The sequence below is a fragment of the Chiloscyllium punctatum genome, chromosome 44, assembly GCF_047496795.1.
Source record: "Chiloscyllium punctatum isolate Juve2018m chromosome 44, sChiPun1.3, whole genome shotgun sequence".
NCBI lineage: Eukaryota > Metazoa > Chordata > Chondrichthyes > Orectolobiformes > Hemiscylliidae > Chiloscyllium > Chiloscyllium punctatum.
In genome coordinates, this window is record NC_092782.1 from 47,185,791 (window position 1) to 47,206,010 (window position 20,220).

The 20,220-nt window shown below is 40.0% G+C and overlaps 1 protein-coding gene across 3 annotated transcripts; it reads left to right on the plus strand.

Annotated features, from left to right (window-relative positions):
* The first annotated feature begins 1,243 nt into the window (after positions 1-1,243).
* LOC140466955 (legumain-like) lies at positions 1,244-18,728 on the plus strand. Of its 3 annotated transcripts, XM_072562830.1 has the most exons (6): positions 1,251-1,381; positions 2,393-2,509; positions 3,689-3,839; positions 4,143-4,313; positions 11,791-11,858; positions 15,771-18,728. In XM_072562830.1, exons 3-6 carry the CDS (start codon positions 3,723-3,725, stop codon positions 15,814-15,816), a joined length of 402 nt encoding a protein of 133 aa, XP_072418931.1. In that variant the 5' UTR covers positions 1,251-1,381; positions 2,393-2,509; positions 3,689-3,722; the 3' UTR covers positions 15,817-18,728. The 3 variants fall into 3 exon arrangements, with proteins under 3 accessions (XP_072418930.1, XP_072418931.1, XP_072418929.1); XM_072562829.1 differs by lacking the exon at positions 2,393-2,509 and having other exon boundaries at positions 1,244-1,381; XM_072562828.1 differs by lacking the exons at positions 1,251-1,381; positions 2,393-2,509 and adding an exon at positions 2,750-2,905.
* The last annotated feature ends 1,492 nt before the right edge of the window (positions 18,729-20,220 follow it).

Consider the following 20,220-nt stretch of genomic DNA (forward strand, 5'->3'; position numbering starts at 1 on the left):
GGAACAGGTTGCACAGTGGAGGGGCTCCTTATTTCGCATTTCCAAGAGGGCAGTCCTAGACCAACAAACTATCAGAAACTAAAGCCTAATTCCATTAGGTGTTGCTTCTCCCATAGAATTTGAATTGGATTGGGTTGGCAGGTAGGAAGTAGGGAAGCTTAAAATGAGGTTGGACGGGAAGGAAGGCATCATGTCTTTCTCTAACTTGTCTCTATTGGTATTTTCCCAATAGCAGGGAAGGTATTGATGCCTACCTGCCACTTGGCAAATTGTGGCTTTGAAGTAGTCATTTTCAAGTTCTCTTCCTGCTGATAGTAGTTAACTTGTCCAATTGCCTTGAACATGCAAACGTTGTTATTACTTCCATTGTGGATAAATACAGGCTCAAATGCAACCCATCTCATCCCCACATTGTTTATTGCTAAATAGAATCATTCCATACATTTTAGTCATTCATGATTTGAGATGGCATAGTAGCTCAGTGGTTGGCACTGCTGCCTCAAACTGCCAGGGACTGGGATTCAATTTCACCCTTGGGTGACTGTCCATGTGGAGTTTACATAATCTCATGTCTGTTTAACATTCCTCACACAATCCAAAAATGTGCAGGTTCGTGGATTAATCATGGGAGATGCAGGGTTGCAGGGATAGGGTAAGGGGTTTGGGTCTGGTTGGGATGCTTTTTGGAGGGTTGATGTGAATTGGCAGAATGGCCTTTGTCCACATTGTAGAGATCCTGTGATGGTGTGAATCTGTTCCATTATTTGGATTTAGTGCCTTCTTTAAATTTAGTTGATGTGTTTTAACTTGAACTAAAAGGAACCTGTGTCCATATTTAACATCTTCCAAACACATATTCTTGTCCATGGTTCGCTATCTTTATATCAACCTTTCTACTCGAAATTGACTTGGTGAGAACTCCAATATTGTTTATCATGGTTTGTTGACTTAAATAAAAGTAAAAGTGAAATATTTCACAAAGTAAATTTAATCCCATTTTTCATTTCAGTAATATAAAAATAGGTCTTGTCACGTAAAAATAATTACATATGGTGGACATCTAAAATGCAACTTTTTTGTAGTTACAATTATTCGTAAATAAATCAATATATTTGGATTCCTCACCCACTTTATTGATCGTATGCTCTCTTCTTGAAGACCCCGGAACAGTCATGTGATCGAAAATGGCGGCACGATGACGTCACGGATAAAGTGGTCTATCCCCGCCTTGTGCGTGGTGCATTGTGGGTTTGGGATGGTCACCTGTTTGTCACGGGCTGTTGTCCTGGGAAAGTGGTGCAAAGAGAGTGTCACCGGAGTTTGCAACTTTCCTTTGGTTGTGTGAGCTTACAAAAGTTGAAAGTAGATTGTTGATATAGAGGTAAGGTGGAGTTTCAGGTTGTATAATATAAAAGGATTTGCCTCAGTGCTGAGGGTGGAGTTTGGGACAATGCTGCACAAGATGGGAACAGGAAGGTTACTCCCTGCCAGCATTCAATGGCAGATCTGCGATTTAACTCTGCATACTGAGACTACCTTTAGTCTATAGAACATTTTATCAAGCTCAGTTTTAAAATTGCGACTTGACGTGGCGCTCCCTAGTATTAGTGAAAGACTTAGTTACAGACAAAAAAAACTGTAGATGCTGAAATCCAAAAAGTTACACTCGAAACATCGACTTCTCCACCTCCTGGTGCTGCCTGGCTTGCAGTGTTCTTCAAGCATCCTGCCTATCTACGTTTCTGAAAGACAGCTCCTTAAGCTGAAGCAGGCCATTCGGCCCGTCGACTCTGCTCTGTCATTCAGACAGATCATAGCTGATCTGATAATCCTCGAGTAAACCTTCCTACCATTACCTTATAAACAATGATTTCTTTACTGATTAAAAACTTGCCAATTGGCCATGCTAAATTGTCCATAATGTTCAGGGATTTGTAGGTTAGGTGCATTAGTCATGGGAAATCTCTAGAGTAGGGGAATGGGAATGGATCTGGGTGGGATACTCTTCAGATGGTCGATGTGGACTTGTTGGGTCAAATGGCCTGTTTTGATACTGTAGGAATTCATTCTAGATTCACTGTCCTCAGAGTGAAGAAATTCCTTCTCATCACTGCTTAAGTGAATGGCCTCTTATTCTAGGATTATGACCTTTGGTCTTTGACCCTTCCATAAAGGGAAACAACCTCTCAGCACCTATGTATTAAAATCAACTACACAGTGCAATGTATATTTGAGTTCAAAAGTGCTGACTAACTAAACAAACTGTTGAGATATTTTACATAAAGTTAAATGATTAATGTCTGATTTAGCTATATTGATGCTGCTAGTGATCAGTAGAATTCAAATGGGACAGACAGGATTGAATAGCAATGTTCCCATTTCACATTCACAGTGACATTTGACTGATATCCTAGTGATGACATATGATCAAGTGGTGGGTGCCTGGTTTCTAACAGAGACAAAGGGATCAAGGACAAGAAAAACAGAAGTTGCTGGAAAAGCTCAACAGGTCTGGCAGCATCTATGGAGAGAAATCAGAGTTGTTTTAAGTCCAGTGACTCATCTTCAGAGGGATCATGGTTTGAATTCTCCCTTTAGAGATAGTAACATTATGCCTGTGACCTTGCTATTATCTTGTGTTTAGACATATGAGAGATGATTAGATTAGATTACTTAGTGTGGAAACAGGCCCTTCAGCCCAACAAGTCCACACCGACCTGCCGAAGCGCAACCCACCCAGACCCAGACCCAGACCCATTCCCCTACATTTACCCCTTCACCTAACCTGCACATTTTTGGACTGTGGGAGGAAACCGGAGGAAACCCATGCAGACACCGGGAGAATGTGCAAACTCCACACAGACAGTTGCCTGAAGTGGGAATTGAACCCAGGTCTACTGGCGCTGTGAGTGCTAACCGCTGTGCCGCCCATTGCATGTTTATCACACATTCTGTCATAATTTTAAATATTTTCTTTGGTGATCTGTAGTTACAATATGTAAATGTTAAGCTTTCAGTTTTGCTTTTTTCTCTGCTCACCAGCCAGATTCCAAAGTGTCAGAATATTTCACTTAAGCAATTCAACATCTGTGCATTAGTATCTGTTTGAAAGTGGTGCTTTCCAGCCTTGCCAGTGGCATCTTGTGTCCCCATTAATATTTATCCGTAAATCAACATCACCAAAAGAGTTTGCTGTTGATTATCTGTGTGCAAATTGCCTGCTGTTTCCCACAACAAAAACTACACTTCAAAAAATACTTACTTAATTTTAAAATACTTTGGAATATACTGAGGTTGAGGGACATTCTACATAAATCCACCCCTTTCTTTAAGCATTGTCAATGTTCTCATTAAGCTGTGTGCACAGTGTGGGAGCTAGTGACTAAGCCTGGTTCGAAGTTATATTCAATGTATTCACAATCTGTTTTTCTAAAAAAAAAGCTATTTAACATGACAAAATTCTACTGTGGACATTGAAAATTACAAAAGATTACAATTTAATCTCAGCTACTCTTCTTTGACCCAGTTCTGATTAGGGTCTTTGCATTGAGCATCTTGTCTTAATTACCATCATGTTCAAAAGCCGGCTGGATATTTGTTGAGACTGTTTGGGCTTTCCTCTTGGATTGGTGAGCCCTATGTCATCTTGTGGAAGTTGAGGGTCATCTAGTGATTGTTTGTCCCACAGGTTCTGGTGGATACCCAGTGTGTCAATTGCCAGAATGGAGGCTGTGGCACAGTGTGATGTACCTGTTGCTATCCTTCAGAATCAGATCAAAGCTGCCAAGGACCCTGAGGAGACAGCAAAGCTTCAGAAAGAGTTGGACAAGCTCCTTGAGGTAACTGAACAAATGGGATCTTCCCCTTCTGGTACTCGTTTGCTCTGGTCTCTTTGCAACAAGTGACTGAATATTATCATTTGGTGATGGATTGGGTCGTGATAGAACTTGGAGCTGCCTGGCTGTGGGCTTTTGATGCCGACCTACTTTGCAGTATGAAGTTGCTAATACCAGACAATCCCCTGAGCCCTCAGCAATTTACATGGTTGATTTGGTTGAAAGGGGAGTAAAATAATAGATTTAGTCACAGTCAATCCCTTCTAAGGTGGTTGGGGTGTAACTAACAAATTTATTACATTACAGACAAGGGAATTGATCCGCCAGACAGTACAGGAGATCGTTAAACTGGCTACAGATTCTGAGGAACAAGCTGAACGTATCCATGCAACTAAACAGCACCTCACGGAGAAGGAAAACTATTATGCTGCAGTGGAATATTTCCGAGTTGAGTGCTTTGACTGGCACAAGCAGGAGGTATGCTGTGACACTGGAATTTAGTGACTGACCAGCAAAAAACAACCTGCAAATAGAACACAGCCATGAGTCCCTCAAGTCTGTTCAGTCACTTAGTAAGATCTAGACTGATCTGTGGCTTAACTCCATTTGACCACCATTGCTCCATATCCCTTAACAAATTTAAAATCAACAATTGACTCAGCAATTGCCAGTTCCAAATTTCTACCATATTTTGAGTGTAGATGTATGTCTTAATTTCACACCTGTAAAAGTTGGCTTTTTTTTTTGGACCTTGCTCCATGGTCCTATGTTCCCCAATGAGCAGAAATAATTTTGCCTCATTTTGGTTTAACCAGTCCATGCCAACCATAATCCAAAAATAGTGCTACCTGCTTGTGCTTGGTCCATATCCCTGTAAACATTTCTTTTATCAAATACCTTAATGAAGTCCATGTACACCACATCAACCACCTTACCTTCATCCACCTGTTTTGTCACCTTCTCGAAGAACTCAGTAAGGTTAGTGAGGCATGACCTATCCTTCACAAAACTATGTTGATTATCTCTAATCAAATTATTCCTTTCCAGATGATTATAAATCCTCCCCCTTATAACCTTTGCCAACATTTGTGTCATCGATAGTCACAGGTGAGGTGCCAATCTAAAAGAAATGTCTTTAAACTAATGCAGCAAGGGGATGGGAACCTGAATTGTAGTTACAATGTACAGGAGGTTCAGGGTAGTGAGGTCAGGGATAGATTTACAAGATCGCGAGAGGGCACCGGCAATCAAGATGTTGGTTTAAAATGCATGTACTTCAATGCCAGGAGCATCCAGAGTAAGATGGGTGAACTTGCAGCATGGGTTGGTACCCTGGCAATGTCCTTGTAAATCTTTTCTGAACCCTTTTCAAGTTTCACAACATCTTTCCGATTGGAAGATGACGAGAATTGCACTCAATATTCCAACAATGCCCTAACCAATGTCCTATACAACTGCAACATGACCTCCCAATTCCTGTACTCAATACTCTGATCAATAAAGAAAAATATACCAAACACCACCTTCACTATCCTATCTACCTGCGACTCCACTTTCAAGGAGCTATGAACCTGCACTCCAAAGTTTCTTTGTTCAGCAACACTCCCCAGGACCTTACCATTAAGTGTATAAGTCCTGCTAAGATTTGCCTTCCCAAAGCGCAGCACCTCCCGTTTATCTAAATTAAACTCCATCTGCCACTTCTCAGCCCATTGGCCCATCTGATCAAGATCTTGTTGTATTCTGAGGTTACCTCCTTCGCTGTCTGCTGCACCTCCAATTTTGATGTCATCTGCAAACCTACTAACTATACCTCTTATGCTCACGTCCAAATCATTTATATAAATCATGAAACGTATTGGATCCAGCATCAGTCCTTGTGGCACTCCACTGGTCACAGGCCTCCAGTCTGAAAAACAACCCTCCACCACCACCCTCTTGTCTTCTACCTTTGAGCCAGTTCTGTATCCAAATGGCTAGTTCTCCCTGTATTTCATGAGATCTAACCTTGCTAACCAATCTCACATGGAGTAACTTGTCGAATGCCTTACTGAAGTTCATATAGATCACATCTACCGCTCTGCCCTCATCAATCCTCTTTGTTACTCCTTCAAAAACCTCAATCAAGTTTGTGAGACATGATTTCCTATGCATACAGCCATGTTGACTATCCCTAATCAGTCCTTGCCTTTCCAAATACATGTACATCCTGTCCCTCAGGATTCCCTCCAACAACTTGCCCACCACCGAGGTAAGGCTCACCGGTCTGTAGTTCCCTGGCTTGTCCTTACCACCTTTTTTAAACAGTGGCGCCACTGGCACCTCACCTGTGACTATCGATGACACAAATGTTGGCAAAGGTTATAAGAGGGAGGATTTATAATCATCTGGAAAGGAATAATTTGATTAGAGATAATCAACATAGTTTTGTGAAGGGTAGGTCATGCCTCACTAACCTTGCTGAGTTCTTCGAGAAGGTGACAAAACAGGTGGATGAAGGTAAGGTGGTTGATGTGGTGTACATGGACTTCATTAAGGTATTTGATAAGGTTCCACACGGTAGGCTATTGCATAAACTAAGAAGTTTTGGGATTGAAGGTGATTTAGCGGTTTGAATCAGAAATTGGCTAGCTGAAAGACGACAGAGTGGTTGATGGGAAATGTTCAGCCTGGAGCTCATGTACCAGTGGTATGCTGCAAGGATTTGTTTGGGGCCACTGCTGTTACTCATTTTTATAACTGATCTGGAGGTCGACGTAGAAGATGGGTTAGCAAATTTGCAGATGACAGTAAGGTAGGCAAAGTTGTGGATAGTGCCAAAGGATATTGTGGGTTGCAGAGGGACATAGATGCAGAGCTGGGCTGAGAGGTGGCAAATGGAGGTAGTTCACTTCAGAAGAAGTAACAGGAATGCAAAGTACTGGGCTAATGGTAAAAGTCTTGGCAGTGTAGATGAACAGAGAGATCTCAGTGTCCAGGTGCATAAATCCCTCAAAGTTGCCACCCAGGTTGATAGGGTCGTTAAGGAGGCATATGATGTGTTGCCGTTTATTGGTAGGGGATTGAGTTTCGGAGCCATAAGGTCATGCTTCAGCTGTACAAGACACTGGTAAGGCCGCACCTGGAGTATTATGGGCAGTTCTGGTCACCGCATTATAGGGAAGATGTGGAAGCTTTGGAAAGGATTCAGAGGAGATTTACTAGGATGTTGCCTGGTATGGAAAGAAGGTCTTATGAGGAGACTGAGGCAGTTTTCATTGGAGAGAAGGTGGTTGAGAGGTGACTTAATCGAGACATATAAGGTAATCAGAGGGTTAGATAGAGTGGACAGTGAGAGCCTTTTTCCTCGGATGGTGAAGGCTAACATAAGGGGACATAGTTTTAAATTGAGGGGTGATAGATTTAGGACAGATATTAGGGGTAGTTTGTTTACTCAGAATAGTAGGGGTGTGGAACGGCCTACGTGCAACAGTAGTAGACTTGCCGACGTTAAGGGTATTTAAATGGGCATTGGACATATATATGGATAATAATTGAATGGTGTAGGTTAGATGGGCATCAGATTAATTTCTAAGGTCGGCGTAACGTCAAGGGCAGAAGGGCCTGTACTGCGCTGTAACGTTCTATGTTTTATGTTCTAAATCTAGAAATAAGTCTGAATCTCAGGACCATCAAGTTGCTTTTAAAAAGGAAGTGGTGTTATGTGTCTTAAAAAATATTAATGTAGTTCAGTGGTTAACACTGCTGCCTCTCAGCGTCAGGGACCTGGATTCGATTCCAGCCTTGGGCGACTGCCTGTGTAGAATTTGCACATTCTCCCCATGTCAGCGTAGGTTTCCTCTGGGTGCTCCGGTTTCCTCCCATAATGCAAAGATGTGCAGGTTAGGTGAATTGGCCATGCTAAATTGCCCACAGTGTTCAGGGATGTATAAGGTAGGACCATTAATCAGGAGTAAATCTCGAGCAATAGGGTTTGGGTGGGTTACTCTTTGGAGGGTCAGTGTGGACTTGTTGGGCCAAGTGACCTGTTTCCACACTGTCGGGTTTCTATGATTCAAGATAAGTTCCTGGGTCCCAATGGGATCTATCCCAGACTATTGAGGGAGGCAAGAGAACAAATTGCTGAAGCATTGGCAGACATCTTTATATCCTCTTTAGCCACAGGTGAGGTCCCACAAGACTGGAGAATAGTCAATGTTGTCCTATTGTTTAAGAAGGGTAGCAGGGATAATCCAGGAAATTACAGGATTGTGAGCCTCATGTCAGTGGCAGGGAAATTATTGGAAAAGATTGTCAGGGACAAGATCTAGGCGCATTTAGAAGCAAATGGATTTATTAGCGATAGATGGCATGGTTTTGTTGGGCGAGGTCACGTCTCACTAACTTGATTGAGTTTTTTTTGAGGAGGTAACGAAGATGATTGAGGGAAAAGAGGTTGATGTTGTCTGCATGGATTTTGGTAAAGCCTTTGACAATGTCCCTCATAGACTGGTACAAAAGGTAAAGTAACATGGCATCAGATGAGCTGGCAAGATTGATACAGAACGGGTTTAGTCAAAGGAGACAGAGGGTAGCAGTGGAAGCATTCTTTTCAGAATGGAGAGTTGTGACTACTGGTGTTTCACAGGGATCAGTGCTGAGACCTCTGCTGTTCATAGTCTACATAAATGATTTGGGAAAACGTGACTGGTCTAATTAGTATGTTTATGGATGATACAAAGATTGGTGGAGTTGCAAATAGTGATGAGAATTGTCAGAGGATACAGCACGATATGGATCAATTGGAAACATGGGCAGAAAACATAGCAGTTGGAATGTAATCCGAAAAGATGTGAGATGATGCATTTTGGAAGGTCAAGTACAGGTGGAAATTATGCAGTGAATGGCAGAATCTTTGGGAGTGTTGTTATGTAGAGGGATCTGTATGTGCTGGTCTACAGATCATTGAAGGTGGCAGTAAGGTCACAAAAAAGGCCTAAGGCATGCTTGCCTTCATTGGAAATGGCATTGTGTGTAAGGATAAGCAAGTTATGCTGCAACTTTATAGAACTTTAGTTAGGCCACAGTTGGAATATTGCGTACGGTTCTGGTCACCACACTACCAGAAGGATGTGGATGCTTTGGAGATGATACAGAAACAGTTCATCTGGATGTTGCCTGGCATGGGAAATTTTAGCTATGAAGAAAGGTTGGATAGACTGGGTTTGTTTTCACTGGAACACAGAAGGATCTGAGGGGTGACCTGAAAGAAGTTGATAAGATTGTTAATAGCATGGATAAAGTGGAAAGTATGAGGCTTTTTCCCAGAGTGCAAGGGTCAATTAATAGGGACACAGGACCAGGGTGGGGGCTTGGGGGGTTGGGGGGAGGTGGTGGGGTGTGTTAAAAAAGATGTGCAAAGCAAGTTTTCACATAAAGAATGGTGAGTGTCTGGAACACGCTGCCAGAGCAGGTGGTGGAAGCAGACACAATAGCAGCATTCAGGAAGCGTCTTGGCAAATTCACGAATAGGAAGGGAATAGAGGGATGCTGATCCTGTAAGTGAAGATATCTTTAGAATGGAAGGGCAGGGTGTGCCAGTGCGAGCTTGGAGGGTCAAATGGCCTGTTCCTGTGCTGTTTTCTTCCTTGAGCATCTGCTATTTTAGAATCATTCTGATAAATCTACATTCCACTTCTTCCAAGGCTACTGTATCCTAATAAGGTATGGTAGCCAGAATTGCTCTCAGAACTACCAGTGTGTTCTAACCAGGTTTTTGTATAGCTGAAGCATGGCATCTCCTTTTTTGTATTTCATTCCTCAACACAGAAGAGCAAGTAGTCTAACCTACTTGATTATTTTCTGCTGTTGACGTTTTAATGAGCTGTCTGTCTGGTCTGTGGATACTCTTTGGAGTATCATGTGCAGTTTCCAGTCTATAGGTGTGTCTCCTAAATCAGTAGCACTTTGAGGGATTATTTAAAAGCAAAATATTGACAATGCTGGAAAAACTCAACAGGAACCATCTGAGGGGAGAGAAAAATAGGGTTAAGTTTTCAGATTAATAACCTTCTGTCTGTTCTAATCTTAAAACCTGGGAGAGAAGCCATTTGGCCCCAAGGATTTGTTACCATTTAGTGCCATTATTTTCTTCATTATTTTTCTCTTTAGGTCAATTTTGTTGAGTCCCTGTCCCTTACTCATTAACAATTAATTTGGCCAGCTGACTAATTCCTCTCCTGTAAACATTGACACAAAGTAATTATTGAACAGTGTGCTATTTCCTTATTGTTATCCGTTGAATTATTAAAATATTGTGAGATTTTGAATCTCTTAATTTCTTTGTGTAGTCTTTTTGTAGCTCTTTCTTACTATTTTTTTCACCCTTTGTTCCTTCTGTTTTTCCCCAGTTGTTGGAATCTGTACTTTTGTATGATTTTCTTTTTAGTTAATTTTGTTGCTTGCCTCTCTAGTCCCCCTTTTCTCATTCAAATTCACTTTTAAATCAGGGTCACTGGACCAAGAGTAGGACAGTGCACTCAAATTGAATTTTTTCTCTCTCTAACCCTCTGAGATCAGTTAGCTTAATAAAGTATGGCATTAAATGCAGACTATTCTGGTCAGTACTGAGTTCCACATTATTTACCTTGTGTTTCATACCATTCAAAGCATAATTTTCCCTTTATCAACAAAGGCAAAATGCAAGTCAATTGTATGTTGCCTTAATCATATTATTTATCTGTTCTGCATTTCTGTCTGAAATCCTATCTTTTATTATGTATTCCTGTGTCTTGCTTGCTGTCTTCAAATGTATTACTTAATTCTTCTCAAGATTGATTTAAATTTATCACTTTTCTTCCCAAATGATCAATCTATTGATCTCTCCATACAGTCAACAGAATCACTATCAATCACAGGGCTAAAGTTTGTATCATGCAAACTTCTTCGTCATTCCATCACATTTAAGCCCAAATCATCGATGCATTCCATGAAAGACAAAGAATTGAATGCTGAGCTCCATGGAATCCTATAAACAGCCTTCTGGTTTCCCTCTTGTTTGCCTGTTGGTGTATCTATGTTTATCGTTCCAATTTGGTTTGGAAAATATTTTTTTGTTTACAAGGGATGGGGCTGGGATTTGTGGATGGAATAGTTAGCAAAAAAAGTACAAAGTTTACCATTTACTCAATTCATTAAAATAAAACAAAGAACTGCAAATTTTGGAGATCTGAAACAAAAACACATTGCTGGTGAAACTCAGCAGGTCTCTCAGCATTTGTGGGAAGAAGGCAGACTTAATGTTTCCAGTCTGGTGACTCTTCATCAGAACTGATAACGGCTAGGAAAAAGTGGCATTGACACTGAAGTTGATTGGGGGGTATGGAGGGTTGGAGTCCAGAGAGAGATATGAAAGGGATAGGTTAACCAGGAGATTATGGATAGCAGGCCAAGGTAGAAGAAAAGATAAGTGATAATAAGAACTAAAATTAGGAGAAACTATGTAAGCTGTACTGAATACAACCCATATAATGTGATAATGGGACTAGGAGTAAATGTGAATAGGTGACTGTGCTAAAAGCAACCCATGTTATAACAGGATCAGGTGTGGAGTGAGTAAAAGAAAACATGGAAGGATGGAATCAATCTCTCAACTTATTGAACTCAATGTTGAGTCCTAGAGGCTGCAGGGTTTTCAAGCGTAAAATGAGATGTAATGCTAGGCCTCTTCTCTTGGCCCCCCAACTTTAATTTCAGCATAAGTACCACCTTTCCTAGCTGCTAACAGTTCTGATGAAGTGTCACCAGACTCAAAACATTAACTCTGCTTTCTTCCCACAGATGCTGCCAGTCCTGTTGAGTTTTTGCAGCAACTTCTGTTTTTGTATTCAATTCCTTTATCATTTTAGAGCATCTCATTATTGTAACTGATGTTGACACCATGTAGAATTGTTTATCTGTGGTTCTGTTGTTGCAGTATGAATATGCTCGTCACCAGCTGAGTGCCTTTGTCAATTTGTGCGAAGAGCGGGTCCCACTGACACGGTACAGTATTACTCAACAACTGCATACTTGGATATTAAGTTAACGTCTAGTGAAAGATTTGATGTTAAGAAATATTGAGAAACAATGCAACCTAATACAAGAAGAAAGTTGAAAACAGAGTGGACTATTAGTGGCAAATACATTTAAACATAAATAAGGTAATACTTTAGTTGGAAAAGAGAAATATAAATTACACCACATAAAATACAAAGCAAAGATATAGAAAAACAAAGATGTAGAAAAGCAAAGAGATCAATGGATAAATGTAAATAAATGATTAAAACAGCATCGCAGGTCAGCAAAACAATTAAAAATGTCAACAAAACTCAGAAATATATCTTCGGAGATTTTTAAAAATTCATTAGTGAGATGTGGAGCCATTGCTGGATGAGCCATTGTTTTAGCACTGTTCCTATTTGCCCTAGAATCATAGTCATACAGCACAGAAACAGATCCTTCAGTCCAACTCATTTGCACCAACCAGACATCCCAATCTGACCAAGTCCTATTTGCCAGCATTCGCCCTGTATCCCTCTAGACCCTTCCTATTCGTATTCTCATCCAGATGCCTTTTGAATACTGTAATTGTACCCACCTCCATCATTTCCTCTGGCAGTTTGCTCCATACAATACCATCCTCTGCATGAAGATGATCCCCAAGAGGTCCTTTTTAAATCTTTTCTGTCTCACTTTAAACCCATGCCCTCTAGTTTTGGACCTCCGACCCTAGAACAAAGATCTTGGGTATTCGCCCTGTCCATGCCTCTTATGATTTTATAGCCCTCTATAAGGTCACCCTTCAGAAGATGATAGTGAGCTGTATTCTTGAACTACAGCAGTTAATTTGCAGTAGGTAGACCTGTAATACCATTGGGGTGGTGTGTGGTTTCCAAGTATCACTGAAGGAATGACTATATATTTCTAAGTCTGGATGATTGTAACTTAGAGGGGACCTTGCAGGTGATGATGTCCCCATGTACCTATTGCCCTTGCCCTTCTGGATGGTAGATTTGAATGTTTGGAAGATGTTATCTACGGAGCCATGGAGTATTTCTATAGTTCATCTTGTAGATGATACACAGTGTGAGACTGAGCATCTGAGGTGGAGGAGGAGAATGTTTAGAACATAGAAAAGTACAGCACAGAACAGGCCCTTTGCCCACGATGTTGTGCCAAGATTTAATCCTAATGTAAAATTTAGTAACTTAACCTATGCACCCCTCAACTCACTGCTTTCCATGTGCATGTCTGGCAGTCACTTAAATGTCCCCAATGACTCTGCTTCCACCACCACAGCTGGCAACGCATTCCACACATTCACTACTCTCTGCATAAAGAACCTACCTCTGACGTCTCCTTTATACCTTCCTCCTAATATCTTCAAACTATGACTTCTCGAACCAATCCATCCTGCCCTGGGGAAAAGTCTCTGGCTGTTGACTCCATCTATTCCTCTCATTATTTTGTACACCTCGATCAGGTCACCTCTCTTCCTCCTCCTGTCCAGAGAGAAAAGTCCGAGCTTATTCAACCTTTCATAATAAAGGCAAGCCCTCCAGTCCAGGCGGCATCCTAGTAAACCTTCTTTGCACCCTCTCCAAAGCCTCTGTACCTTTCCTGTAGTAGAGCGACCAGAACTGTACACAATATTCCAAGTGTGGTCTCACCAGGGGCTTGTAGAGTTGCAGCAAAACCTTGCGGCTGTTAATGAAAGCCAAAACACCATATGCTTTCTTAACAACCCTATCTACTTGGGTGGCAACTTTGAGGGATCTATGTACTTGCACACCCAGATCCCTCTGTTTCTCCACACTGCCAGGAATGCTGTCTTTAATCCTATATTTGTGGATGTGGTGCCAATCAAGTGGGCTGCTTTATATTGGATCATGTCAAGCTTCTTGAATGTTGTTGGAGCTGCTCTCATCCAAGCAAGTGGTCAGTATTCCATCACACTCCTGATTTATACCTTGTTGTTGGTGAACAGGAATCAGGAGCCAAGTTAGTTGTGTGGGATTCATATTTATTTGGTTAGTCGTATTTATATTGTTAGTCTAACTCAGTTTCTGGTCAATTGTAATTCCCAGTATGTTGATACTGGGAGATTCAGAAATGGTAATGTCATTGAATGCCAAGAGGTGATAGTTAAATTCTTTCTTAAAAACATAAAAATAAGGACTGTTTCAGTGTCTGAGATGGATGAATGAAATAGTGAAGTTATGCTAAATTTGTATCAGACCTTGGTTGGGCCACACTTTGGGTACTTTAATTTTCCTGGTTTCCTTATGATAAAAAGATGTACAAGAGTGGCACCAGAATTAAATGATTATAACTATGACAAAGGTAACAGGTTTGAGCTTTTTTCCTAAGAAAAGAGGAGACTTGACCATGGTTTCTAAAATTATGAATAGATTGGAAGGAAAAATGTAACAATCACTTGATGGTTACTAATAAATCCAGTAGAGAAATTAGAAACTTCAGTCAGTGATTGGAATGCTAATTTTCTTAATACAACTGTGGCTGAGGCAAATAATTTAGGTACTTTCAAAAACAAACTATGAGGATCACATGAGAGCAAAAGGGAACCAAAGGCAAAGCTGAAATACTGAGGCAGCTTCTTGTTTTCAAGAGAAATGAAAGGAGACTCATGTAGATAATAAACATCTGTGAAGAGAGATTCAGAGCTAACCCTTCAGATTAATGACCTTTCAGAGTCCTGATGAAGGTGCATTGACCCTGATACATTGACTAGATTCTGTCGCCACAGATGACAGTCTATCAGCTACTCCAGTATTTTCCGTATTTATCTCAGATTTACATATAGATTAGTGAAATGCCTGTTGCTGTGCAGTGTATTCCATATAAAGTTTGTGCAATTAAATTGTCCTAAAGCTTTTCTCCTAAAATAAATGGGGTAAATTCAATTATATAAATGCTGAGAAGGTGTAATCGTGACAAGTGCTAAGTGCAGATATTTCCAATTATGACAATAATACTTCTGTTGAATGAAAATCTATTACCTCAGTTATTACAAAATTATTTACTTACCCAGAAACTGGGAAACAGGCTATCAACTTTGAGTATAACAAATGACAAACTTGGCCGTCAAGCAGGGAAACCTAAGCATGGCCAGTTGTCCCCAAAGTTAACACCTCTTTTTAGTTGTTGATTCTGGCTGGCCAAATTGCAAATCCTGTCAGTGTATTAATTGTTGAAGTATTACCAGATGTCATTACAAAATGCTGTATAGGATTTGCACAACAAATTTAAGGCATTGGGAAGCATGTAAGTTATCAGCTTAAAAGACTCTATACCTAGTCAAGTTGAATCTAATAAAGCTTTTTGAAAATTGGTGGATCACTGAATCGTTTGTCTCAGAAAGTACCGGGTCCATCAAATTATCTGATTTGTTGTCAAAGTTCATCCCTATCTGGACTTCAGTGGTACACCGTCTAGGAGAAAGTGAAGACTGCAGATGCTGGAGTATCAGAGCTGAAAGTGTGTTGCTGGAAAAGCGCAGCAGGTCAGGTCGATTCTCCTGCTCCTTGGATGCTGCCTGACCTGCTGCGCTTTTCCAGTAACACATTTTCAGTTCAGTGGTACACCCACTTACAGAATAAACCAAAAGCCAATTAACACAGAAACCTGAAATAAAAGAGCAAGTACTAGAGTAGCAGTTAAGGCAGCCTCTGTGGAGAGAGAAACTGAGTAAATATTTCAGTTCAATAATCTTTAGTCAGAACTCTGAAAGTTCATCAATCTGAAGCATTAACTCTGAATCTCTTTTCCACAGATGCTGCCAGATTTGATAAGCAAGTCCAGCATTTTCTGCAGAATAAATATTACTTTTAGATATCTTTTCTGTGTTTTGTCTTGGTAAATGAGCTGTATTGTAATCACTTTGTCTTTGAACAGAATCAAAGAAGCAATAGATCAAGTGAGCAAGAAGCTGAAGAAGTGACAGTGGACCCCTCCCACCTCCATTTAATGGAGGCAAGCATCTCCCTCTCTTGTTTTATCTCTTGCAAATGGAATCAAAAAGTTTGAAGCTGCTGGCTTCTGCCTCTCATGCTGCTGTTTCAGCCGAGTTATTTAGAATAACTGGATGTGGGGTCAGTACTGACCAGCAAGTCACCTAATACAAAATCAAACCATAAAGAATCCTTATACATTTTTTATACATATCATGCACTGAAAATATAACATGCTTTGTTAATGTAATACGCACGCACTTGTCATGTCAATCTTGAAGCCTTGAGGTATACAAAAGGATAGACTGTTTGCCTCTAGGCCATGCTCATTGTATACTGTGGTTTACAGGACAGATCCTGTATTGATGATCCCACAAGGATAAATCACGTGGTTACTTGATAGGTGCACTAGTCAGGACCACTTGATTTTACGTACAATTGTTACTGCTATTGTTACTGGGGCATTGTCTTTATTTAGAGGATCAACTTATTGCTTTGGGAGGGTGGAGGAAATGTTTACTGTGTGAAGCATTTGATGAAATGAGTGATATCATTCTGTAGTCCATCTGCAAACAAAAGGAAATTTTTCAACAAAAATCACTTACTTGAAGAATGTGTCACTTTAAAAATACTAGCACTTTCAGGAATGAGGTCAAATGTCGATTTACTGTTTGATTAATTTCACCATATTCTGTGATTTTAACTTTCCAAGATATATCCATTTCCTCCTGAACTAATTTTTATCAATTCCTTTATTTGTTTCATCAATACTGAATTAACACAGGTTTGTCTAGGCTTCTCTATGATTGGAGAGTCCATCTTCATGAATTGGGCTCTGTAACATTTTAATTGAGTCTCTTGATATTTGAACATTTTGCCTGGCTTAGTTCACAGGTCCTCCACTTGAATTTTTTGGTTCAGCTCTGTAAATCTATTCTTTTCACTTGGTTTTAGAGATCCCACTGAATTGTCAACATTTCATTCTCATTGCTTTTTTTTGACAATTTTAAGTCTGTTTGTAAAAACTGCAAGCTGAACATAGGAGCTAATTACCTTGAACTTAACTGTATTTGATTCTTCTTGCATTTTTCTCCATTTTCCCCATCCACGATGATTTTGTAGGATTGTATAATGTGTTTAACCTGGAGTTCATGGTAATTGTTTGGCAAATATGCAGATTGCTTTATTGCAAAGAGGAAGCAGGCTTTAGACAGACACAATTTATTGAATGAGCACAGTATTATCCTCATTACTGTGTAGCTCAGGGTGAAAATAATATAAAAGGTATTAGGATAAAGGATGATCAACTAATCATATTGCAGAATTGAGTATTTTCATTGGTTTGTGACCACATATATGGATTTTTTTTATTCTACTGTAATTACTATATTTATTTGAAGAAAGATTGGATGAGGTACCATTGGAACTGCCTGGTTCCAATGATGAAATGCATTGATGCTGAGTCATGTATATTGGGAAGGTCTCAGACCTGGTCACTACTTTAAATGAAGTAACCTCAGTTATGAAAGCAGTAAAACTACTTGCATTTGTTATTGGTTTTTGTGTTACCAGATTTCAGAGAGGGAGGGAAAAAGAATCATTCAATATTGCTCACTGTCCAGCAGCTTCTGGTAGATGATTATTGAGCTCAGTTTGACAGTGATGATTTTGTAGCTGAATTACCCAGAAGCTGCAACTTGAAGAATGGCATTTTGAATGAGGCAAGGTAAGGATCCAACCCTGCAGTTGAATGCATAGTCATCTCCCACTAGTAGCATACAAATTGAAATAGTTTTATTCCTTTTATTGTACCTGTGCTCTATGCTTATTATGATATATTGGCAAGACACAAGAAAAGTGAGCAAATCTGCGCGACACGGTGGCTCAGTGGTTAGCACTGCTGCCTCATACTGCCAGGGACCCAGGTTTGATTCCAGCCTCGGGTGACTGTCTGTGTGGAGTGTGCACATTCTCTTCTTGTCTGCGTGGGCTTCCTTTGGGTACCCCGGTTTCCTCCCGCTGTCCAAAGATGTGCAGTTCAGGTGAATTGGCCATGTTAAATTGCCCATAGTGTTAGATGCATTAGTCAGAAGGAGATGGGTCTGGGTGTGTTGCTGTTCAGAGGGTCGGTGTGGACTTGTTGGGCCGAAGGGCCTGTTTCCACACTGTAGAGGAATCTAATCTAATCACCTTCCTACTTATCAGATTATACAACAAAAATACTGCATGAATAAAGGCTATTCAATCCAGAGTCCACATCTAATTGGACCATCAAGAATCTCTCTCCCACATTGTGTCAAAGTCCCCATATTTGAAAATGTCGACTTCCTTTAGAGAGCACCTGCAGCAATTTAAAAACAAACAAGTGTCATTAATATCTCTCTAGCCTTCAATTTCCTTTCTCAACAGATGCAGGCAAAGCTTGAATTAAATATCACCTGGTCTCAAAACTGCCCAGTTTCATCTACTTTAGTCATTCATATTTCCAGCCTGCAGCATATTGTCCAAATCAAACTGTTTATTAACTTCTGATACCTTCCACTTATTTGAAGGGTAAGTCATGTCACCTTGGAACGCCTTCAGTTCTTGTCCCTGAAACTTATGGTACCTATAGAATTCTTGTTTTAGGTCATACTATGAAGCTCCTGAGTTGTGTTAGAAAATATGCTTTTGTTTGGAAACACAATAATATTTTGAAACCATCTGTAACAGTTATGAAGGTACACAAAAAAAAATATTTTTTCCTAAACTTTTTATTTTCATTCCTATAGTGACTGCATTTTTAAAGTAATTATTTGGCTGCGAAACACTTTAAGATATCACTGGGTTATGAACGATGTTTTATAAATGTATTTGCTATCACTAATTTTGTTTTAATTAAATAACTTGGGTATTGTTCCAATTGAGTTTGCTTGTTATCTCCTTTCTTCCCCATGTGCTTTAGCAGTGGAGGCATGTGTTAATATGTCTCAACACCGAGGCTGAGGCTAAGATGACCCTTAAACTTCTTAGGGATTATTAGAACCATTTTCTGTTGAATTTATTTTAAATTTACTGTTTTGGTCAGCTCTGAGAGCAGGTGAGAATGAGAGTTTTATGGGTTAATGCTGAACTAAAGTCTAGCTTTTCCTTAACTTAATAGTTAACTAAAATTCACTGATTAAATTAATTCTTTTTAATTGAACCTGAAAACAAGAGTGGACATACTGAGGGCATGTGCAGCTGTTTATGAGGTGAGAGGTTAAAACTAGTTTCCATAGCTTGAATTGAATTGTTTTCTTTTATGAAGCATCATAAGAGGCCTCCATAGTACTGCTTTGAAATACACTGAATCCTGATTTCGGTAATGTGGGAGTTTTGGTGATGAGAAGAAAGAGGTGCTCCTTTCTTTTTCAACCTCCAGGAGTTGACTCTTATTTTGGGACAGGTGAAGAATCTGATTTGCTATTCTGTGTATTCAAATTCTAACAAAGATTTTTAATATATGCTATGGTAGATCAGCTCAGCTGAGTGGAACATACAGCATGTGGAAAGTAACAGATGCATGTGTCCTATTTATAGGAAGTGTTACAAACTGCACAAGTTTGAGTTCTGTGTTTCAGAACTTGTGCAGTAATGGGAGTACATCGACAGGCAGAGAGCTACAAGGAAAGCATGTTTTGGTCACATCTTAGTCTAGGAGCATACAGGCAGAGGGGGATTGGGTGACTGCCACATTGTTTAAAAGAACTAGCCTGCAGTGTTTTGCATGGTGGGTATTGGCGAGGCAGTGGCTCATCAGGGGAGTTGTTCCAGACCAAAGTCTGTGGTACCATGGGTGACTCAGCTGGAAAGGTGGAGTTGAAGAGCTTTGGAACAATGATATGTATGACAGTACATAGCTATGAATTATTAAAGTCTTTAAAGAATTATTATAGTCTACAACAACTATCTATTCCTTCAAGGAAGAAAAACCCTAAAATGTCAGTCAAGTGTGGCTAAGAAAGGATGTTTATGATGGTGTAAGATTATAAGGAAGAACTTATAAAATTGACACAAATAGAAATAAAACTGAAAATAAGGATTTTAGAGTTCAGTAAAAGTGAATCAAAGAACAGTTAAAGAAAGGGAAAATAGAATGTTAATGTAAACTATCAAGAAAAAGCAAAAAGGGACCATAAAAGCTTCTACAGGTACATGAAAAGAAAACATCAGACCGAAACAAATGTGTCATAGAACCATATGTCATTGAAACAGGCTTTTTGGTCCACCACATCTATGTCAACCTACAAACACCAAACAACACTAATCCCATTTATCTGCATTTGGTCCATAGCCTACTGTACCCTGGCATTTTAAGTACTCATCCAGATGCTTCTTAAATATTATGAGATTACTTGCCTTCGCCACACTCT